This window comes from Bipolaris sorokiniana (genome assembly GCF_000338995.1).
Source record: "Bipolaris sorokiniana ND90Pr unplaced genomic scaffold COCSAscaffold_2, whole genome shotgun sequence".
NCBI classification, from domain to species: domain Eukaryota; kingdom Fungi; phylum Ascomycota; class Dothideomycetes; order Pleosporales; family Pleosporaceae; genus Bipolaris; species Bipolaris sorokiniana.
In genome coordinates, this window is record NW_006911896.1 from 930,872 (window position 1) to 951,650 (window position 20,779).

The 20,779-nt window shown below is 49.6% G+C and overlaps 5 protein-coding genes across 5 annotated transcripts; 2 read left to right on the forward strand and 3 right to left on the reverse strand.

The window, feature by feature from the left end:
• Nucleotides 1-553: 553 nt before the first annotated feature.
• Nucleotides 554-4,899, reverse strand: COCSADRAFT_33149 (uncharacterized protein). Its single transcript, XM_007697275.1, has one exon. The coding sequence runs from the start codon at nt 4,509-4,511 to the stop codon at nt 798-800; it is 3,714 nt and encodes a 1,237-aa protein (XP_007695465.1). The 5' UTR covers nt 4,512-4,899; the 3' UTR covers nt 554-797.
• Nucleotides 4,900-5,426: 527 nt separating this feature from the next.
• COCSADRAFT_33151 (uncharacterized protein) lies at nt 5,427-7,051 on the reverse strand. The gene is made up of 4 exons (XM_007697276.1): nt 6,956-7,051; nt 6,502-6,768; nt 6,366-6,448; nt 5,427-6,290 (listed from the first exon to the last, which is right to left on the reverse strand). Exons 2-4 carry the CDS (start codon nt 6,722-6,724, stop codon nt 5,604-5,606), a joined length of 993 nt encoding a protein of 330 aa, XP_007695466.1. The 5' UTR covers nt 6,725-6,768; nt 6,956-7,051; the 3' UTR covers nt 5,427-5,603.
• Nucleotides 7,052-8,289: 1,238 nt separating this feature from the next.
• On the forward strand, nt 8,290-9,990 carry COCSADRAFT_178078 (uncharacterized protein; the record flags this gene model as incomplete). The annotated part of the gene is made up of 4 exons (XM_007697675.1): nt 8,290-8,942; nt 8,996-9,203; nt 9,275-9,723; nt 9,775-9,990. 4 exons carry the CDS (start codon nt 8,290-8,292, stop codon nt 9,941-9,943), a joined length of 1,479 nt encoding a protein of 492 aa, XP_007695865.1. The 3' UTR covers nt 9,944-9,990.
• Nucleotides 9,991-10,659: 669 nt separating this feature from the next.
• On the forward strand, nt 10,660-12,674 carry COCSADRAFT_349568 (uncharacterized protein; the record flags this gene model as incomplete). The annotated part of the gene is made up of 4 exons (XM_007697676.1): nt 10,660-11,171; nt 11,212-11,241; nt 11,291-11,807; nt 11,861-12,674. 4 exons carry the CDS (start codon nt 10,660-10,662, stop codon nt 12,506-12,508), a joined length of 1,707 nt encoding a protein of 568 aa, XP_007695866.1. The 3' UTR covers nt 12,509-12,674.
• A 4,384-nt stretch (nt 12,675-17,058) lies between these two features.
• COCSADRAFT_33152 (uncharacterized protein) lies at nt 17,059-19,584 on the reverse strand. Its single transcript, XM_007697277.1, has 5 exons — nt 19,184-19,584; nt 18,381-18,730; nt 18,241-18,325; nt 17,338-18,190; nt 17,059-17,285 (listed from the first exon to the last, which is right to left on the reverse strand). The coding sequence occupies exons 1-5, from the start codon at nt 19,269-19,271 to the stop codon at nt 17,222-17,224; spliced, it is 1,440 nt and encodes a 479-aa protein (XP_007695467.1). The 5' UTR covers nt 19,272-19,584; the 3' UTR covers nt 17,059-17,221.
• Between the last annotated feature and the right edge of the window lie 1,195 nt (nt 19,585-20,779).

Consider the following 20,779-nt stretch of genomic DNA (forward strand, 5'->3'; position numbering starts at 1 on the left):
AGGATAACGTGATTGGAGAAGCATAGCTACACGCACACGCGATTGGAGACACACTTTTCCCATACCTACGTGATTTGGCGTTTGCTTTGGAGTAAGAAGACAAGGAGAGTGCCAATCTCAGCCAATAAATTCGCTTGTCCTGCAGAAGCAACAAAAAGCATTTTGTCTGGGGGGTTGATGGTCGCTGCGGGTAAAGGTGCGGGTTGCGCGAAAGACGAAATCGAGGGGTGGGATGTCGTGATGTGCTTAGGGTGGGTGGGACTAGGCTGGTTTGGGAATGTAAATGGTGGATGACGGGGGGATGTGGGGGGAGACGACGGGCGGGTAAGAGGGTAATAGAATTTGGGGGTATAAGAGAAATATGAGGGAGATAGTAGGATTAAAGGTTTGATTTTTTAGGTTAGTTTTGTATCAGGATACGGGTTCTTGGGATGACAGCTTTTTGGATCGTGACTTAATTTGGTTCTTGGATAAGGTTTTGTGGTGAGATACAGTGATCGTCCCCGCATAGGCACAAAGTATAATTGAAAATTGTATATGGTATCTCTAACAAAACTTTCTGCTTCCCCTCTGCCTCGAATCACAAATCAGTACCAAAAAAGGGTGGATGTTGTTTCAAAAGAGTCATTCATCATGTGGTGTGTATATGTATATGCTAATCATTTACTCCGTCCTTTCTCTTGCTCTTTCAATCGGCCGTTCAACCAGCCAAAGCCTCCTCTTGAGCCATGCATGTACAACAAAAGGACGCCATACAAATGCAATTGCGCTTCTCATCCATAAAAACAAAGGGGTATCTAAATACGTCCACCTTCTACAATCTTCCTTCCGATCAACTCTAACTCGCCACTTTCAGCAGTGCGCCTCCGTTCAAGCACCCATCTCCCTTCTCCTGCCTCATCGTGTTCACGGACATAGGTTACACTATCCGCCGCGCTGCCCTTCCTGCTGTGACCGCGGTTCCAGCCCCCAGAACTGCTACCACCATTTGGTGTAATGGGAGAAGATGTCGAGATGGGGCTGAGAACTACACTTTGTCGCCTCGGCGCACCAGGCATCGAGGTTGTGCCAGCGGTTGGTGAAGAAAGGGACGTGTCGATAGAAGGAGGGTTAGGCGGGCGAGTATGAGGCTGAGGCGGAAATGGCGAGGACAGTGCCATTGGGAAGGGCGATGCAGGGAGCGAAACGTGTGAAGGCGATGTAACAGGGATGCTGATCGGGGACATGACCAGGCTCAAGTTGTGCTGAGCATACAGTTCAGATATTGAAGGCAGGAGTGGCGCTTCGTTCCCGACGATATGCCCGGTCGGACTCGAGAGGCTGTTGTAATCACTGCTTGTAAGTGTAGGGCTCTCCATTTGTCCATTACCACCAGCTTCGTCTTCACTGGAGCTACCAGACTCGTACGCGCCATTAACAGCGTCCATGAGGCTTGAGTCACCTTCCTCGTAATCGCCATCTTCATGGGGTTGGTGTCCTGATAAATTATTGTTGGAAAAATACGGGTTCTCCACGGGGCTGGAGGGATGCTCCATCATGCGATTCCCCGCAGGAGTCGTGGCCCGAGGAACGAATTGCATGCCCATGGGCGACGAAGTACGTGGACTGTTGGACAGGCTTCCTGGCAAACTGGAAGCACTAGCACCAAAGGCTCCCTTTCTCAGCTTCATCAAACTATCCAGGCTCATGTCCTCTTCCTCTTGACCGAAAAATCCGCCATAAGGACTCATGCGGGCGAGTTGTGCTAGTGCAGGACTCGCGATGGGCTGTTGTCCATCTCGGAATTGGTTAAGACTGATAAATGAGTTGCGGGTGCTGTATTCGCTTCGTTCGGTAATGGGCGTCAGGTTAGGCTCTCTCACGGCGTTCCGTCCACTGACAGTGCGACCGACCCCGGATGGGCCAAAGAAGCCACCCCAAGCGCTAGGTGACTCGCCAACTGCGGATGCATAGAAGCCGAATTCCTGACCGTAAAAACCTTCGTCGTCATATGCTAGTGCTTCGGCGTTTGCTGCAGCAATGATCGGATCGTCTTCCAGAGCCGAGTCAAAGTCGCTGTAGTCGTAGTCGTCGACGAACCCTGAGCTCATTCCGTAAACATCGTCGTCTAGTGGAAAGCTGGTCGTGTCCACACTAACGCGGCCATCATCGGGCACCAAGCTGGGCCTTGAGTGATTGACTGAGGGTTCCTCGATCTCAGAGCTAGGTTGACCCGCATCCACGCTCGCCTTCCTATCAAACCGGCCAGCAGCCTCGGCGCGGACTGCCGCATCTGCGAGCGCACTATGGTAAGCACTGAGGTTCTCGAAGCTGGGCACGGCCATCTGTTGTGCAATAGAAGTCTTGTGAGCAAGAGAAGGGGCTGACTTGTCAGGCGTCTGAGGAACAATATCATCATCGGCCTCATAACCAGTCTCGGAGTCCAGCACGTCATATGCGCGAGGCTGAGCAGTGGATGACTGTCCCTCTGCAGGGAGCTTGACTTTTCTGTCAAAGAGTGGCCCATCGGGATCGTCGAAGACGCTTTCGTCGAATTCTGTCGCACCTACATCCTGATCGCCAATCAGTCCATCGTCAAAGTACATATCATCGTCGAGGTCGAGATTGTTTGACACTGGCTGGCTGGCGCTAGCGGGTACAGCTTGGGTGAGCGCATCCGCCGGCTTAACTGACGACGAGCTATCGCCCTCGCTTTGGGAGTTACTCAATCCTAAGCCATATAGTTGAGTGTTTGTCGCGTTCGGCGCACCGGTTAGGTTAGTCATCGTTGGCATGTAATTTTGCTGAAACATGGGACCTGGCATGGCAAACCCTATGGGATTGCCATTCATGTCGACGGGTATTTGCATCTGTCCAAGCGCAAAATTCATTGGGCTGTTCATGTTTTGTTGTATCGATAAAGATGAAAAGTCAACCCCATTGATGCCAGAATCGAGCGTTTGGTTGCCCAATCCACCAGTGAACTCATCTTCGTCACCGAGCATGGGAATTTCCTCATCGAACCCACCATCCATGTCATCATAGTCATCCATGCCGTATTCATCGTACTCATCCTCAACAGAATTTGTAGAAATGCGCGCTTGTTTCTTCTCCGCTTCCTTTGCCTTGTGCCGCTCTTCGAGGAGCTTTTCCTGCGCAGAATCCGTACCACCTGAGATCTGGAAGCTGAATCTTGAAGCCCTACTACTGAAATGTGCAGGAAGTCCAGCTGGCTGGAAAGAGGGATCTGTGACGGATGTGGCCCTTGAGCGTGTTGGGGGCATGGTTACTTTTGTTGATTTCTTTTTCCGTGGCGTGACGTCTGCGGAGACATTGGATGGGTCTTCAGACTCTTGCACTGGGGACAGTACCGAATTGACACCATCCATTCCTTGGAACGACGGCCGAGGCGGCGGTGAGGAGTTTGGTGGCGCAGGCTGTGGTGGTACCGGGGAGGGTTTGGGCGGCATGGGAGGAAGTAGTGAGTGTTCGGGCGGAGGAAATTGGACAGAATTTCGTGCTAAAAAGTCCTTGTTGACCAGATTTTCTGCTCTTATCGCCGCCTGCGACTGCTCGTAGCTGGTGTCATCGTCAAAATGCTCGCGAAAGACCGGCGTGTGCTCCCTGTCGATTTTTGGCGGACTGGCGCGAGCAACCTCAGGTTGTGACTCGGCTGCTTCCGATGAGGTGTTGTAGGAATAATTTCTGTTGAGCCTGGGGGCATTGAAGTCGTGTACAATCTTTCCGCGAATACTCGGGTCGTAGTTGTCGGGCATGGGCGGCAGGTTGGAAGGAGAGCGCTGGGTGACGAGGGATTCGTCGGCCAGAGGATCCAGCGTCTGTGCCGACTTTCGTCGCATGAGGAGAGACATTGGCTTCCGCAGATTGAGCCTGGATCTTGACTTTTGGGGTGGTGGTGGTGGCGCCACGGTGGGTATTGATGTTCCCTTGGAGCTGCCCGTAAGCTTATCGCTGATGCCGCTCAGTAATGAGGGCTGGGACTTGGAGAACATGGAGTAGTGGCTTGGGGAAATGGCCGAGGGAGTCTCGGACAGGGAGTGCAGGGACGTAAGAGGCGAGGTTGCCGTATTGGAGCGGGCCGAGAGAGGCTTTTGGTCGTGGACCGGCGAGGGAAAGTCATGCGACCGTTGGGGAGGAGACAACATAGTGGGATCGTGGGCCATCACGTTGCTAGGGCTGCCGTCGGTGGTGGTGGCCGAATGCTGACTGGAGGTGTAATGCGAACTACTTGGCGAGGGCGACTTGTCCAGCTTGGAGGCGACACGGGCAATGGGCGGCAGCTTGGGTGGAAAAGGCGATACGGGGGATGAGGCAGCTTGAAGGCTGGCATGTTGTTGATGTTGGTGGAAGCGCGGCGATGACAAGTACTCGGTGGATTGCGACGCTGGGCCTGGAAGTGGGTAAGAGGTGGGGCTTGACACGGCCTGTTCTGGAGAGGCGACAGATGAGGCATTGCGCTTCGCATGGCCAGGCCGGAACTTGGAAAACATGCTCGTGCCAGAGGGCGCCATATCTCTTGTGTTTTGTATCGCCGCACGGCCGCTTGTCGCGGAGCCACTCCGCGGCAACGAGGGGGGGATGGAGAGGGGCGGAGAGGGAGGATGCAGGAGGGGAAGAGGGGTGGGTGGGCTGAGACGGCGAGCCTCTCAGCGAGGCCGGGCAGGGGAGCACGCCATGTGCAGGCGAGTGGTTATGGGAGGGTGAATGAAAAAGTTGGTGGTGGTCTGCTATGTCCGACTAAGAGCGGGAGTGCTAATAGCAGCCAAGCTAACGGTGTCGCGTCAGTTGGTCGCGGGGCGTAAAACAACAGCCAGGCAGGCGTCAGGCAGTTCAGATGGCAGTGATGGCAGTAATGGTATGTGCATATGTAGCAGCAGCAGCAGCAATGGCAGTGGCAGTGGCAATGGCAATGGCAGCCGTACAGTGGTTGATGTGGACAGACATGGCGCGATGGCTGATGCGGCCTTGCAACGCCCAACTGTTTCCCAGCCTTCATGCGACGCCCGCTAGCAGGGGACGCGCCCGCACCACTCGGACCCCACGGCCACTTTGCAACGCTTCTGCAACGGCCTCCAACCACAACGGGCTCGGGGCTGTAGCGTTTCCATGCGTCCGGCTGTTGTCACTGTCCATGGCCTGGGCCCGGCTTGTCTGACAGCAGCAGTAAGTACTCCGTAGTCGTCGTCGTGGTACCTAGTATATACTCGACTCTATATACTTAGTTACGTACGCCCATGCATGCATACGTACTTACATATATGCTACGTGCCATGCAAATATATGTGTAAATATCTATGTAACTACCTACTAGTATTTACACCAACAAGACCCCTATGACGTTGACCACTCACCATACACACGTGCCCGTCTTACCTACACAAGCTATCTCCCCCCTCCACACCCAACCTCACGTCATTCAAAATATCGTGCACAATTATAATCTTTCATTGGTCATCAGACCTCTTGTATTGTCTCTACATGTACACCTACCATCATGCCTATCATTCATGCCCTTTCGGGTCCGTCACTTCGTATGCATTCGTAAAATCCTCCAACGCCTTGTACCCCTGTGCCGCAATACAATGCAACTGAGCCTTGGCCGCTTACAATACTGTGCCAAAGCCAAACGTCGTCTTGATACTTCGCACATAATACTGCTCCCAGTTGGTCTTGGTAGGCTCTTCCTGACCAACCGGTACGCCTGCCCATTCCACTCTCATCACAGTCACTGCATCAATATCGTTCTGATCAAACCATATAGACAGCGTCGAGTAGTGTCCCGCCGGCCATTGTGCAAGTCGCCATTTCTGGACAATATGCGTAGGCTCCTCAAGCTCGGTAAACTCTCCGCTGACGTTACCGCCAAATAGCTCAAACTTGCCGCCAGGCTTGGCACCTGTAAAGTTCTTGGGCGGTGCGCGTGTGAACGCGGCAAGACGCTGAGGGTCGGTGAAAGTCTGGTACAGATTGGCTGCGTCTGTCCGGAACTCTGCGCTGTCTGTGATTGTCGTCACGTTAACAACTGCACCAGAGCTGCTCTTTTGGGAAGATGTTGCTTCGGGCTTGGAGCTGCTCGACTTGTTCACGCTCGAACTCGAGTAAACCTTGGCAGCAGTGAAGTTGGTGCTAGGGTTGGTGCCTGGCGCATGCTGGATATCCTTTGCATGCTCGGCCATGATCGCTGGTGCGAGCTTTGCGAAGGCTGTTCGCAATTGTGGTAGAATGTCAGAGCGTACTAGCTCCTTTACAGGCTGTTTGCTGCTGTCCTCAGAGTAAACATCTACCTCAAACTTTACCAAGATGTTAGCAATGATTCAGTAGCGTCATAGAAATACTGGGAAAGCAGATAGGCGCAGGGAACATACGACATACTCGTCTTCCTCGGTGTCGTGAGCGACCTCTGGAACAGTAATAGTGCCGCTAGTCTCCTCGCCCTCCTTGTTCTTGCCTGCCGACCGAGTCAGCTCGCCCAAGAGGAGTGCAACTAGGAAAATGACATACCTGAGTATTCCAACTTCAGCTTCACGTCGAAGATGGTGATGACCTTGCCCTTGCGTTGGCTCACATCGACATCTCCGTCCATGCTCACCACCTTATCAATCTTTGCTGTGACGCCATTCTTCTCCGCGGATATTTGCGCAAGATCTTTGTCAAGATACTCGCGCGTCCACACTGAGACGTCCTTGTTGACCCAATGCCAGTTGTTAGGGTTGTGGAGGACCATGGTAGCGAAGAGAGAGCGCGCGTTGGGTGATTGGTAGTAACTTTCTATTCCAAATTGGTAAGCTTCAACATTGTCAAACTGATCAAAAGAACGCATGTATCGAAGAGAAGTCAGTGAGCGACTAAAAAGTCTATGCAGCTGATCCGCATGCAAAGAGTACAAGTCTTCTCAGACTGGTGCCAGCTTGTGTCTCATCATTCAAATGTGGGAAATGTACAATGCATTACTTACAAATTATGCCCCAGGAAGCTGATCACAGAGCTGGAGGGATTGAGAAAGAGAAAATAAACGGGTTTAATTAAAAAAGATGGGTTGGAGAATGGAATTATGTAGAGTGGACATTGAGGCAGAAGTTTCTGGAACTCATATTGTACCTGCGCGCTAGTACCGGGCCGAGAAAAGATCCGGATATCCTATTGGCTCGTGCCCAAGCCACGATAGAGCCTCTTCTGACTTTCATGTAGTAGTATTCTCGCCAAAACTTTGACCTGTATACCGGGCATCAAGTTCTCAGGTGCACGCTATATTCTGTATGTTTGCGTAAAATCTCAATATCTAATTTGAGATATCCGTTGTTGTTACGGATGGGTCGGAACGCCAGACACAATGTGGATCTGGAAATATGGTCTCACCACCATCGCTTCAGATGCTCATGAACCCTTGGGCTTCTACTACGATAGCCCTATGGCATTTTGCGCTGCATCCGAATGGTTCTAGAACATACGGTAAGGGTGCAGTTTTCTCAACGGGATATTGCGCCTTGAAACAAAGGACGCAGCGATTACGATACACTACGAGCATCCTCAAGGCATTCGTCAACACGAGATACCCTCGGATGGCACAATTCAGCAACACACCTAGCAACCCCGATGTACCCGCATTTTGGATATTCAAAAATATTTGCTCGACGCTGAGGCGGTGGGATTAACGAGAACCTGTACAGCTCTCATCATCGCCTATAAGCATAAGAAAGTAATCGTTACTAATATAAATAAAAGAGGGTTGAATGACTTTTTGGCATTTTTCAAATACCGAAGCTTATTTAATAGTTTACAGGCCTTCCCTCTCAATCATTGCACCATAGCGGGCCAACAGTGGATAGCTGCGATGTTCGCTTACTGTCTGATATCTAGGATTAAATAATTACTTCTCACGATGTCTTCAAAGTATAAGAGAGAAACAAGAATAGATTCAGACCAATATGACTTGACGCCCTAACAATGTACTGTATACATCTCAAGTATCATCGGAGAGTGGGTCTAGAGCACGCGTTAAGCGCGCCGTCCATCTCGGCCAAAACGCCGTGATCCACAGCCTTGGCTTACAGCTCACGCGCATAGTAGGCGTTAGTGATCCTACCAGTCCATACGGTATAGATCATCCGCATAATGCGGGGGTTTTATATCCGCGGGGAACTATCTACGCCCGAAATCAAACATTTTCCAAAAAACGGCTTTATAAATAGTAAACTTGTTACCACGGTTTTTGTTACATGGTAACCCTCTGCAACCTGGATCAGCATTTCGTTTGCATTTTTGAATCTAAAGTACATCTATATACCTACCATGGATGCGGATAGAAGCTCAGTTAGGAAGAAAGAGATAGAGTTTGGGCAGATCGAGGCTACACACGATACTCGCAGTCCTGTCCCTGACATCCTGCGCCACTACACACCCGAGCAACTGGTATCCTTGGAGAAGAGACTCGTCCGGAAGATTGATTTGCGCTCTCTACCCATCTTAATCGTCCTCTTTCTGCTTAACGTTCTCGACCGAAACGCCATCGCCAATGCTCGTCTCGGGGGCCTGGAAGCATCGCTAGGCATCGACGATGTGCAGTACCAAACGGCCGTAATGGTATTGTGGGCTGGTTATATTTCCATGATGGTGCCATCGAACATGCTCCTTTCCATCTTCAAACCGCGACTTTACTTACCCACTGTTGTTATAGTATGGGGCATTGTGTCTGGCGCTACCGGCTTTGTACAAAATCATGCTGGATTGGTGGCACTGAGATTTCTAGTCGGCGTCACCGAGGCTCCATATTTCGCTGGTTGTATTTTCTTTCTCTCTTGTTGGTACACGCGGAAGGAGTTGCCTAGTCGCATTGCAACCTTTTACTCGGGGTACACGCTGTCATCAGCCTTTGGTGGTCTTATTGCGGCTGGGATTGTTGATGGGATGGAGGGGCTGGGTGGCTATTCGTCTTGGAGGTGGATGTGAGTGTTGGCATGATATTAAAATGAGTGAATTCTGACTTGATCACTTTTAGCTTCATTATCGAAGGTGCGCTTACGATCATCATGGCGTTTGGTGGGTATATGCTTTTACCCAACTACCCCTCGAACACCTCGTTTTTGTCAGCTGAAGAGACCGCCATGGCTCAATGGCGTCTTGAACGCGAGAACGATGGTGTAGCAGACAAGGTCGAAGAGTCCGTTTTCACTGGTCTTAAACAGGCCTTTTCTGATCCGAAAGTGGTGAGTAGCTTTGGTCTCAAGAAGATTTGGACGCTTTCGAATTTACGGGGCTAACCGTTTTCAATATCTAGCCACTACTGGTCTTCATCCAAACTTGTGCCGTCGTTTCTATGAGTTTCACGTACTTCTTCCCATCCATTGTCAAGACGCTCGGATTCCCACGCGTTCAAACCTTGTTACTTACTGCGCCTCCTTATTTCCTAGCCTTCTTCTTTTCGATCCTCAACTCATGGCACTCTGGACGCACAGGCGAACATTGCTTCCATATCGTCACTGCATGCGTGATATCTGCCGTAGGCCAAATTATCTCCATGTCAACGCATCAGACTGGCCCTCGATATTTCGCCATGTTTCTGCAAGCTATGGGTTCGTTTTCAGCTTTTCAACTCATCTTGCCCTGGGTCTCTGCCACTGTTGCGCGCCCAAAGGCAAAGAGAGCTGTGACACTTGCCTTGGCTACAGCTGTGTCTAATGCAACGAACATTGCCACTGCATACCTTTACCCTGAGTGGAGTGCACCGTAAGTATCACATAATTCTCATCATGAAATTTGATTGACTGAAGCGTCTAGTCTCTACCGTATGGGATGCATCGTGTTGACTGTGGCGCTACTCTGCTGTGCAGCTGCATCTCTCATCCTTCGATTTTGGCTCCAGAAACTCAATCGCAAGTCGGACCAGGCTATCGGTGTAGAGGGAGTAGCCAATGGATCCGGAGTTCTCTTCCGCTACACACTATAGATAGTAGCAATGCCGGCTTAGATGCGTGAGCATAATCATGCTCAGGGGACTGCTTCAGTACAATGAAGTGGCTGAATCAAATGTAGGATTCAGCTCCGCTTCGCTTTTGCGACTTGCATCCGTGTTATCCGTTCTTAGATCCTTCTGTGTATAAAGAAATTACAGCCTGACTGGCTCTATCTTGAGCGGCGTGAACAAGGGAGTGAGAGGTGGTTGGCGTGGGGGTGTATGGCACCAGTATCGCCCGTTCTGCGCTCACCTACAATCTCTGGTCATCTTTGTTATGTAATTCTTCGTATACCGAAATGGCAGTAGTTCCTGAGTTTGTGTAACTTTGTGTTTCATGAGATGAGCGTTTCCCTAAAAGATCACCAAAACCGCGATCCTACGTACGCACGAGCCTCAGGGGGCGGAGTGCAGCCACGCTACTCCACGTTTCAATTACATCAAATTGGTCTTGGAGAAAGGATCAAGTGCGCATTGTCAGTCATGAATATTTTCAGGAGTCTGATTTGGCAGTAGCAATGTTAGTCCCCATGTTAGAGGCTATGGTGTGGAGGTTGGTGTGGTACACACCTCGCCCATGCTGTTTCAGCCTCGCGCACTCAGTAGCTGTGCCGCAGGCCTACATTCATACCCTGACATGGTAACAAGTATTTTAAAGTAACACCATAGCCAGAGGAAATTACAAAACAGATTTATCATTCCCTTTCAAGATGCTACCGTCAGAGTCAAGTACTAAGAAACCTAGAATCAGTGGGCAAACACTTGCAGAAAACAATATCTTGTTTTATAGCAAGGTCCACGATCCCCACAAATTACGACGATGGGTCCAACCAATTCGTCAACTTCTCATCCGCCGGCGTACCAAAATTCCTTGCAACATCAGATACAAACTCAAACACGAGCTTGAAAATTTCCATGATCTGGACGAGAACGAGTACAAAATCATGACCAACACTGAGTCATTCGATAGTTCTGTCGATAGATGGGACTTGCAACCTAACGATGAAGATTTCGAAACTGCACCTCCACTGATGAATCTTTTTGGAAGAGCTGATACTGTAAATCTTGTGGTACTGAAAGAACTGAAATCTTGTTTTGATATCTCACAAAAGTTTGTCAAGCTACGCGGAGACCAAGCACATGAGCGCGAATGGCAAAATGTCTTGCAAGAACATATCTTCACAACCTATCAAAATGAAGACGGTGGCTCCGATTCTTTCAAGTGAGTTCTGGGACATTTGGCGTGAAACATGGCTAACTAGAGAAAGCAACATGCAGCTACGCTGGGAGCGGTAAGTCGCACCCGATATACTAACTCCGATTTACTCATCTGCCTCTTAGACATCAAGAAACTCACTGGACCGAGTTCAAGCAATCATCTCCATCTGGCTTCCGAGACGGCAAAAGTACCTTGACATATCCCGTACCGGACTTTACTTACGGATTCCCCATTATCGATACCACCGACCCTATCTACACACCATATCTAACGCAGCGACTGACTGAGAACTTCTCTCTTCCAACGCTCCACAAACTCCGGGAAGCCGGTGTGTTATCCTCGCCGCGGAAGACCCTAGCGCAATGGAACTCTTCAAAACCCACGAGGGACCAAATGCGCAGTCTAGATCTCATGTGCTTCCCCTGGGCTGTCGTTGAGGTAAAGTCCGCTGCCGTGGATGTCAGCACAGAAAGAATGTGTTATTGCCAAGCTGCGAATGCTTCTGCCGCCGCCCTTAGCCTACGAGAGAAGCTGCTTCTAGCTTCGAAAAAGAACGAACCTAACCCTGAGGCTCTCGTCATCTTCTCTTTCACATGTGTTGGTACGCATGTCAAGCTTTGGCTCACATACAGGCCCACCGTAAGTTGTCAAGGACATATCTCACATTTTGCATTGGGGCTGACATATGTTAGAAGAAGAAGGTCGTTATGCGATGTATATGGGCAACTTCATTGGAAATTTCGTGGGGTGTCTTCGTCCTACGCATGGTGCTTAAGAATATGCATGAATGGGTCAACCGAGAGGTCAGACCAGAGCTTTCTCGATGGATTGAGGGAGCCCGGGGATGTCCAAAACCCCGGTTTTTTCTGAGTCCTGATGGTGACTTGGTAGAGCAAAACAAAAGAGCTGCGTCCCAGGAGCCGCCCTCCAAACCTCCGACAGACAGTCCTGTTTTGCGAAAGTCCTATTCTTCTCAGAAAGATGCCGCACAATATTCCCAACAGACTAGCCGTATTATTCGCTCTGGTGCGCCAAGTCCAACTTTCAGTAACTTTCAAAGCGCGTTCAGGGGTAGAGTGGAAACAAACGGCGTTGGATGCGACAACGATGATGGTAGAAACGACAGCGGCAAAGACGAAGAAGCCAGTGAAGATTCTCCGGACGAAGGCTACTATAGCTCACCTAAGAAAAACACTAAAAAGAAAGCCACACCTACCTTATTATGCAAGCATAAACACGACATCTCCTGCAAGTGCGGCAAGAAGGGCTGCTTGATAATCGATAATGAAGATCTAGCAAATGGTCTCTCTTCACTTTCCCTATCCGACAGGAAAAGGTAATACACGACACTCTGGCAGCTGCATGAGCGGGTCATGCGGGAAAAACGAAGTCTTCCAGTTGGACGCGGATTGGGTGCAATTTGTGGAAAAGTCTCAACACGGGAAATACTTACATGATTGGTCGAGCCACCTTGTATTCGTACTGTATTTATTCTTGCACATCGTTTTCTACTAGAAAAGCAAATCTGCTTGCACTCTATATTGCACTAGGTGACTAGACATGTAAAATGCTTATCAGGGCACAAGTATATGGAGCACGAACTCGTTGTCGTGGGAATGCTGGAGATGTCGTGTCACGACACACGATGCATAGTAATAAGACTTGGCGGTAGTGTCCATTGACTGGTATCATACACAATATATGGAGTTTTGCCATAATAGCAACTACCCCCCTTTGGGGAAAAATACCTCGCCCGTGAGAAGACTCCTAACTACTTCCTATGTATTGTGTTCCACCATCAGGATCTCCTTCCCAGTGTCCACATCTATGCCCATATCCATGACCATGGCATTATCACCTGCGTTGCTAACAAAGCCTCCTGTCGATTGTGAAGACGTGAAGAAAGCAGCATGTGTCCGTGATCCACGACGCGGCTGATGAAGCAGTTGCTGCAAGAGTGGAAACAGTGCTAATGATGTCGCCATATTGGTTCGCAACCACCAAAGGCCAAGCGATTCTTTGATAGCATTGGTTATGTTAGGAAAGTTGTTTAAGACGCGTGCGATATGGTAGGCTGCGATCGAATACGCTAAATGGCACATGGAGGTTGTGTCGCTCCTCGGGCGATAGACACCGAGTACTCCACAAATTCTTGGGTGTGTATAGGCCCTTGAATTTTTGTGATAGTAAGTACACCTGGCTGGGACTGATCCCAGGGACGATTGATGAAGGATGCTCGTTCATCAAGTCTTCTGCAGAATCCTTCAACCACCCTTGAGGATCACCAAACGAAGCTTGTAGGCTGATTGGGCAAGGTTGAAGGTAAGGTTGAGGATTATGGTGAACGGCGTACGCAGGCGGTTGGTATGGCGAGATCTGCGACGATTGGGGCAGCCCTTTCGGGCTTATCCCCAGGCCACCCTCTTCGTACTGGAAGTCTAAGACAATGTATCTTGATGGTTATATGCCAAACCAGATTTATAATCTGCCTCGTCTTCCAAGGCCATGAATGACGCAAAAATCGATATACACGCGTAGATGTGACAGCGGGTGGATTTGTGGAATAGTATCCACCATATCCTCCAGATTCTTGACTCCCTTTCTTGAGATCTGGAGATGTATCGAATAAACCAAGCGTGTAGTCTGCCTGGTAAATATGATGGACACATACGACGAGGGAGGCTGTTGTAAGGCTCTGCGATGATCTTCACACACACACATACATATATATAGCGCAAAGTAAATTGCAAGTAGAAGTGCATCGAGATAGGTAACAAATAGGAACGATGATATATGACAGATGTTGAACGGAGGCGCTTCTGACTAAGTTTTAAAAGCAGGACATTATGGCTGTGGTCATGTGCATGTGGTGCTGTGAATGTAATAATAAGTTTGCGGCGACGTGCTTATGATGTCTTGGTTTTCGTTTTCTGTTGGTTTTCTTGCATTTGTAGTGTCATGGTTACCGTGTCCTGATTGCAGTATCGATTGTACTCATGTTTCCCGTATTTTCTACTCATGATTTTATACTTGTTATCTCATAATTGCGTTACCGAGAATGCGACGTTGTGCTTGCCCTGTGGGCAATATAATGACTTGCTTGTCAGATTGTGCTTGTATCGTGCTTGTGACATTTTGATTGCTCTACTATTGGTTTTTCTATTCTTTGCCAAAAAACTCTACTCACGAGATTTCTACAAAATTGTTACTAATCAAACCATGCGCTTTCAATCTATTTATCAAAGGTTATGGTTTCTGAGATTGATGTGTTCAGAACATCAGCACGGCTCTTTGCCTTTTATATGACAACCCTCTTCTTTGTCCTACATCGTTGCTTGCATATTTGTCCTCACGCAGACAACGAAGGCGTTGCTGAATACATATACACCCGCCCTGTTCTCACTGTTTGCGCCGCGTACGAACAACTCCGCAAGTAGATGTGCGCAACGACGATGGCGGCGTTCGTTCATTTCTTTCCTAATGTTGGGAAACCCACGACGATCACCGGTAAATGTCCTGTCGTTCTATGCAAGATTCAACTATTTCTTATGCTGTCTTCTTCGAGGCCCCTTCGAGACAGGTGCCCCCACTATCCCCGAGTTCACCAGCTGGGTACACACCACACAGATATAACCTGGCACGTGCATTCTTCACCTACCCTGGGAATCACAACACATGCTCTGTCACGCCTTAATTCCACTTGTATACAACTTCGCTCACTACTCTTCGTGCTGTCGAGCCAGTTATTCACACCACCGCTTATACACCACCACCCCCATCTTTTTCGCTTCCCCTTCTTCCTTGTCGGACGCCACTCTGCATAACGAAGCCTCAAAATGAGCAGTGAGAACCCAGTCAGCATCAAGAATAGTGCAGACGACGACGATGGAAATCAATATCACTCCTGGCTCTTACGAACAGAACATCCAACCGATAATGAATTTCCCAAAATTACTCCAGTCAGAGTAATTTGCTGATTGATAGCACCCTCAAGCACATACTAAAACCTTCTAGGTCAGATGAAGTACTCCTTGACAAGCTACAAGCGAAGTCACTTCGTCAGCATGGTGGTGTGGGTGTGCATGCACACCATAACCTTATTTGGACTCGTATGCAAGAGCTCGAATTGCGTGCCGCGAACCGGCAACTCCATGCCCACCTTGAGCTATTGCAAACATCTGTGATGAAGAACATTCCACTTCATCTACTGGTTCAGCATACATCTCCAAAAGAAACTCAAACTGGAGACGGCGCACGAACCCAACGAGGATGGAGTGTGTTGCCACGAGAACTTCAGTTGCTATACCCAATCACAACCATTGACAAGTATGCTTCCTCCCTTAGTGAGAGCATACTCAATCACTACCATGATGTAAACCAGATCATTACTCGACACGAAGCGATCATACGACAAAAGGAGCAGAAGAAGATTCTACCTCTCCGACAATATGTTTTGCTAAAGGCATACCAGAACATGCCGGTCACTATCCCTATCCACAACTGTCGCTACGCATACTTCCTCTACGAAGTACATTCACAGAAACTACGACAAACTAAACTATACATCATTATATACCACGAACCAACGATTCGGAAAAAGCAGCTGAACAGGACTCTACTTGAACGATGACATGTTTTGCTTAATTCGTGGCCGAACATGTCGCAACAACAATCTTAAAGTCCAGTACGATGTCCATCCTTCGTCAATATCTTCACCTCATTCCGCCGTCCGCGCAGCAAAACAAGCCCGTTCTCCGCTATCCCTATGCAAGGACACTACTGCCAGGCTTATCATTACCTACAGCTCTAGACATGCTTTTAGCCTCTTGGTCATTCCTCTACGTCTTCAACCTAAAGCCCAGATCGGCATCGAAGACATTGTCAAGACTGCGACAGACAGCCTGGTACCTACCGACACACTATACTGTTTCCCGGGCTAAGCCTGAAGAGCTGTATATGCGCATAATTATAGCGCAGCTTTCGCATATTCCGTGTAGTACTGATTCTCGATGTACTTACGAGTATAACTATTCACGTGCAAATGTACGCCGAGGGAGACGATGCTTATCTGCAGGCGTTCGAATGCATGATATAGACGGCATGCCCAAGGAAGAACTAGAGGTTATAGGCGCTGGAGGTTCTTAGAGCCATTGACTACCATGCCTTCGATGCCGACAGTGGATTTATATGCAGTGTTCTTCGTGGATGCGGCGGCAAGAAGCCGAACATCGACCCATCCGACCCGTATGTACAGGGATATAAGCACGACTTACAAAGGCAGCGGCAAAAGACACGAGGCAAATCTTCTACGACGTACTATTGGAAACGGAGCAGATGCAGTACTCGATGAGATTGACCAGCCCTTTGACGTTGGCGACGTGCTGGACCGCACCTCGCGGAGGGTGCAGAAGGGCACAAGCAGCAGCAGCAGCAGCAGATATGAAGGTACACAAAAAACGCATAGAAAAATTGCGTACTGTTAGCGATTGCTCTGCGCACTGCGCTGGGTCTCACTACTGAAATATATCATTTCCAAGCTTCTTCTCCAAATAGGGGTGCGGGTTGGACTATCAGGAACCCGCATTCCCCCCCCTCCCGGGAAAGGAGAGGCAGGACAAGAGAGAAAAGAAGAAGACTACTCGACGATGCGAGTGAACGGATATAGGGTTAAGGTAGGGTAGGGTTAGGGTTATACGAAGGAACTGGTCCAGAACGATATTGTGGGAGTGTTATCAAGCAGATTGATACGAAGTGGGGATTTTCGGTGGCCCTTTTGTTATATCTCTTAGTCAGATCTTTGGGGGCATACTGAATAATATGGGCGTACATGGATAGATCCACGTGTAGAAAATGCAACAAATACTTGAAAAATTATACTTGTTAAGGAATACCAAGGGAACAAGCAAATTGGCACATTGATATGAATAGTCCATGTGATAAATATTCTTCCGCGTAGTCTACTCTAAGTGTATCAGACCAAGTCCTAAGGCGACCCAATCACCTATTTCAAGCAAGTCCTGTACCTTGACTCCAATTACACATCTAAAGTGTGTTTACATGGGAGTACCACGGGGCCTATGTGACACGGCACGGTGCTTTTGTGGTTGTTCCCTGTACCTATTTCACAGTTAGTCACTATGCTCGTCTTGCTTAGAAAAAGGAAACTCACTTTGTTACAATCCTCTGAATCGAGTCCAGACCCTTCTCCAGCACATCCATGCGGGGGCCATAGCTCAGCCTGACAAAGTGGTGGCAAGGCGAGTCGAACAAGTCCCTACGCCTACTAGGGTTGAGATCGAAAAAGATACCAGGGACAACAATGACCTTCTCCTCGAGACAGGCCTGGAAGAAGTTGAGACCATCGTTAATGCCCTCGGGGAGGTTGGACAAGTCGAGCCAGAGGTAGAAAGTCGAGTTGGGCATGTAGGGGAACTTGAAGCCGATTTCCTGGAGACGGCCAATGACGTAGTCGCGCTTGGTGCGGAAGTGCATTTGCAGAGCGCGCATTTCGTTACGGACACGGGGAGGAGAAAGCATCTCAACGGCAGCTTCTTGGAAGGGCACGTTGCAACCTCCGTCAAGGTAGGAACCGCAGGAGCCGATGGCCTGGATGAATTCCTTGGGTCCAATAACCCACGCTACACGCCATCCGGGGAGACGGAATCGCTTGGTAAGACCGTCAATGATGAGCACATCGTCCTCGTCTACATCCTCGACGTTGTCGGCAGCCGAAATGACGGTACCGTCGCAGTTGGTGGTGTAGTTGTATCCGCAGTAAAACTCGTCCATGATCAGAGTCGCGCGGTCCCTGCAGATGTTCTGGATCTGGGCAAGTTCAGGGTTGGTGACCATCTGGCCCGTTGGGTTACGGGGGTTTGATGTGAGAATGACAGAGGTACCACGGGCGATTTCCTCTGCAATCTTGTCAGGTGACATGTGGTATTGGTCCGCCTCGCCTAGAGGGACAGGAATGGCGGCGATGTTTCGGAAAAGCGACAACATCTCGTTGTATGCGGTGTAATCTGTACATGTCAATTTTGAGACTAGGTATATATCGACACCTTCAGCGTACCGGGAATGAAGAAACCCAAGTAGCAGTTGCCCAGCACAGCAGCGATACGGATCAAACCAGCACGCCCACCAGGGACGATGCAAACCTGTATTCAGTCAGCCATTTCTGCCAAAAAGACTAATTACACCGTATCGACTCACATTCTCCCATGTGTATTGGCTCTTGCGCCACTTGCGGTGGTGCTCATTGTATAGTGTCGCAACCGCCTCTCTCAGCGGCCTGATACCAGCGGTAGGACCGTACTCTCTGCCGTGAGCACTGATATCCACCTCTCTCGGTCTCTCGAAGCAGCCCTCGATGCTGTCGTCTACCTCAGGCGCACCCTGACCCAGGTTGGCCCATTCCTCTGGGTGTTCGAGGAAACCGTGCTTGTATGCTTGTTCTGATGTCCAGACGACACCTGTCGAGGCGCGCGTCGCGTCGAGACCAGCGTGGGGCTTGTGGCCTTCGTGTGACTGGCGGAATTGGCGATGGATCGAGGAGCCAAGCTCTAATTGACTGTCAGCAAATTCGTCGCTTGCATGTGTATATCCCTTTGAATGAAGGCTTCAAGGAAAAGCGAGACCTGATTCGTGTCGTCCGTGGGACATGGCTGCAAATCGTCGTGGGGTAGTACTCCAAGTGAGGGGCGGATAACGAGCGAGAAAAAGCAAAAAAGCAAAGAACCCCAAAAATCCCAACTAAGCCTACATAAACATGCGGGAAAAGGACTGGAGGTGAATAGATGGGATAAACCCTTTCCCAAATATGCGGGCTTTGAATGAGTAGATCCTCCTCTATCAGATATGGCCCCAATTTTCCCTCGGTGCTCCACACCCACACCGACGTTACAATGCCTCCGATGCTAGGACCTGGGCCTCAATCTCGAGGATGACGTAGGCAGCCCAACATTGGCTTTCTCCTCGGGGACCCAAGGTGAAAAAAAACGACAAAAAATACATACCACTCTCAGTAGGATCCTTTGAACTCGAAAAGCGGCGCTGGGAAAATGCTCCCTTCAAATGGCTGACCTTGTCCGCCGAGAAAGACATTGTTGCTAGGAGGTATGGAAAGAGGATCTAGGTGGAGACGAAAGAAGCTGAGGGCGATGAAAAGGATCGAAGGAATGAAGAGGAGTATGTAAGTAAGTAGGGAGCAAAAAGGCCAGGACCCAAATCGGTAGTCACGGAGGGCAAGCTTCCGAGAGAGAGACAAGAGAGACAAGAGACAAGATCCCAGACGAGGCTTTTAATGCTTTCCCCCGAACCACAATGCGGGAAAAAAAGATAATGCAAGTTAACCAAGCGTAATTGAGAGCTTAAGGCAAAAAACGACACCTGTTCAATGACAAAAAAGGGCGTTTTCAATCGAACCAAAAGCCCATCTCCTCCATCCATCGGCCCTTTATATCTCGCCGTTTGGGTGAGGGGTGAGGGGAGGGGGCGGCGCTGTGGCTCGCGCAACGCACAACGTGCATACCAATGGACTCGTAGCATGCATATTTGGTCGTTTGGTTGGTAGCTATCCATGCCCCGTGGCAAAAGAGCCCTAGGGGGAGAGGGGGGGCGCTGCGGCGGCGGCGGCTTACTACCCAACCCAACACCCCCGTTACATGGCGTAACAACAAACCACGTTAGTCTGATCCCCAATCCACTCACCTTCTCTGACCGCCCTTGCGCGGCCTTTCACTCCAGATACTACCGGGGATAATGTGGATGTCACTCAAGCCACATACACTACACACATAGTAACATAGTAGCATCACAGTGCTTGAGGAGAGCCCAGGCCACAAGTGGCGCAGAACGATCTCGAGCTTGTATCAATTGCCTCATTCCCTCCCGTTCATTACGGCATATTGCAAAGCTGCAACAATGGCACCTACCCCCCCCTAGTCCTCTCTCTTCACTCACCGCTCTCGCGGCAGTACCTCGCGGGCTGTGGAGTAAGTAGTAGCCTCTATGGTGGGGCACGCAACACGACTCCCCCGACCCAACGACCACGACTACGACGTTTTCAGAGCGAATGCTTCCACAACAAAGGGGACACAGCAAACCTCGCATCTGCACCGTATACCTGCATATCTATGCTGCATGCATACTTTGGCGGCAGCGGGGGAGGCCATTGGCGCTGGGCGCTGGCACGTTGGCGTCTGGTCGTGTGTGGGCGGGCTGGATCAGTAGTGTATCATGTATGTAAGGTAGTTTGTACGCTAATCTTAACTTGCATTTCTGGATTCCACTTTTTAAAGAACATCGGCTATGTTGCTCTGCTCGTCATTGTACATACATCTTCCACCTACACACACACACACACACGTACACCTTACTTATCATGAACGTACCTTCCATACCGCCAGAAGAAAGATCAGGACCCAATCTGCTACGTGCACACCCATCGTATCCGTACCCGCCTTGTCTTTCTCCCTTTCCCACCGACACTTGCTGACACGGCCCGCCCGTGCAACAAAATAATGCCTCATTACATGATTTTCCTTTTTGCTCGTGCCTGACAAAGCCCAATCTCACTCCTCCCCCCTTATTTTAACCTTTTCTTATTTTCT

Excerpts from the sequence above, each read along its gene's own strand:
- COCSADRAFT_33149 (XM_007697275.1), bottom strand. The coding sequence starts at position 4,511 with ATGGCGCCCTCTGGCACGAGCATGTTTTCCAAGTTCCGGCCTGGCCAT.
- COCSADRAFT_33151 (XM_007697276.1), bottom strand. The coding sequence starts at position 6,724 with ATGGTCCTCCACAACCCTAACAACTGGCATTGGGTCAACAAGGACGTC. Across the intron at positions 6,449-6,501 it reads GCTGAAGTTGGAATACTCAG|GCAAGAACAAGGAGGGCGAG; the intron begins GTATGTCATTTT and ends CTCGGTCGGCAG. Across the intron at positions 6,291-6,365 it reads CCGAGGAAGACGAGTATGTC|TTTGAGGTAGATGTTTACTC; the intron begins GTATGTTCCCTG and ends ATCTTGGTAAAG.
- COCSADRAFT_33152 (XM_007697277.1), bottom strand. The coding sequence starts at position 19,271 with ATGTCTTTCTCGGCGGACAAGGTCAGCCATTTGAAGGGAGCATTTTCC. Across the intron at positions 18,731-19,183 it reads AAAGGATCCTACTGAGAGTG|AGCTTGGCTCCTCGATCCAT; the intron begins GTATGTATTTTT and ends ACAGTCAATTAG. Across the intron at positions 18,326-18,380 it reads GCCAATACACATGGGAGAAT|GTTTGCATCGTCCCTGGTGG; the intron begins GTGAGTCGATAC and ends GACTGAATACAG.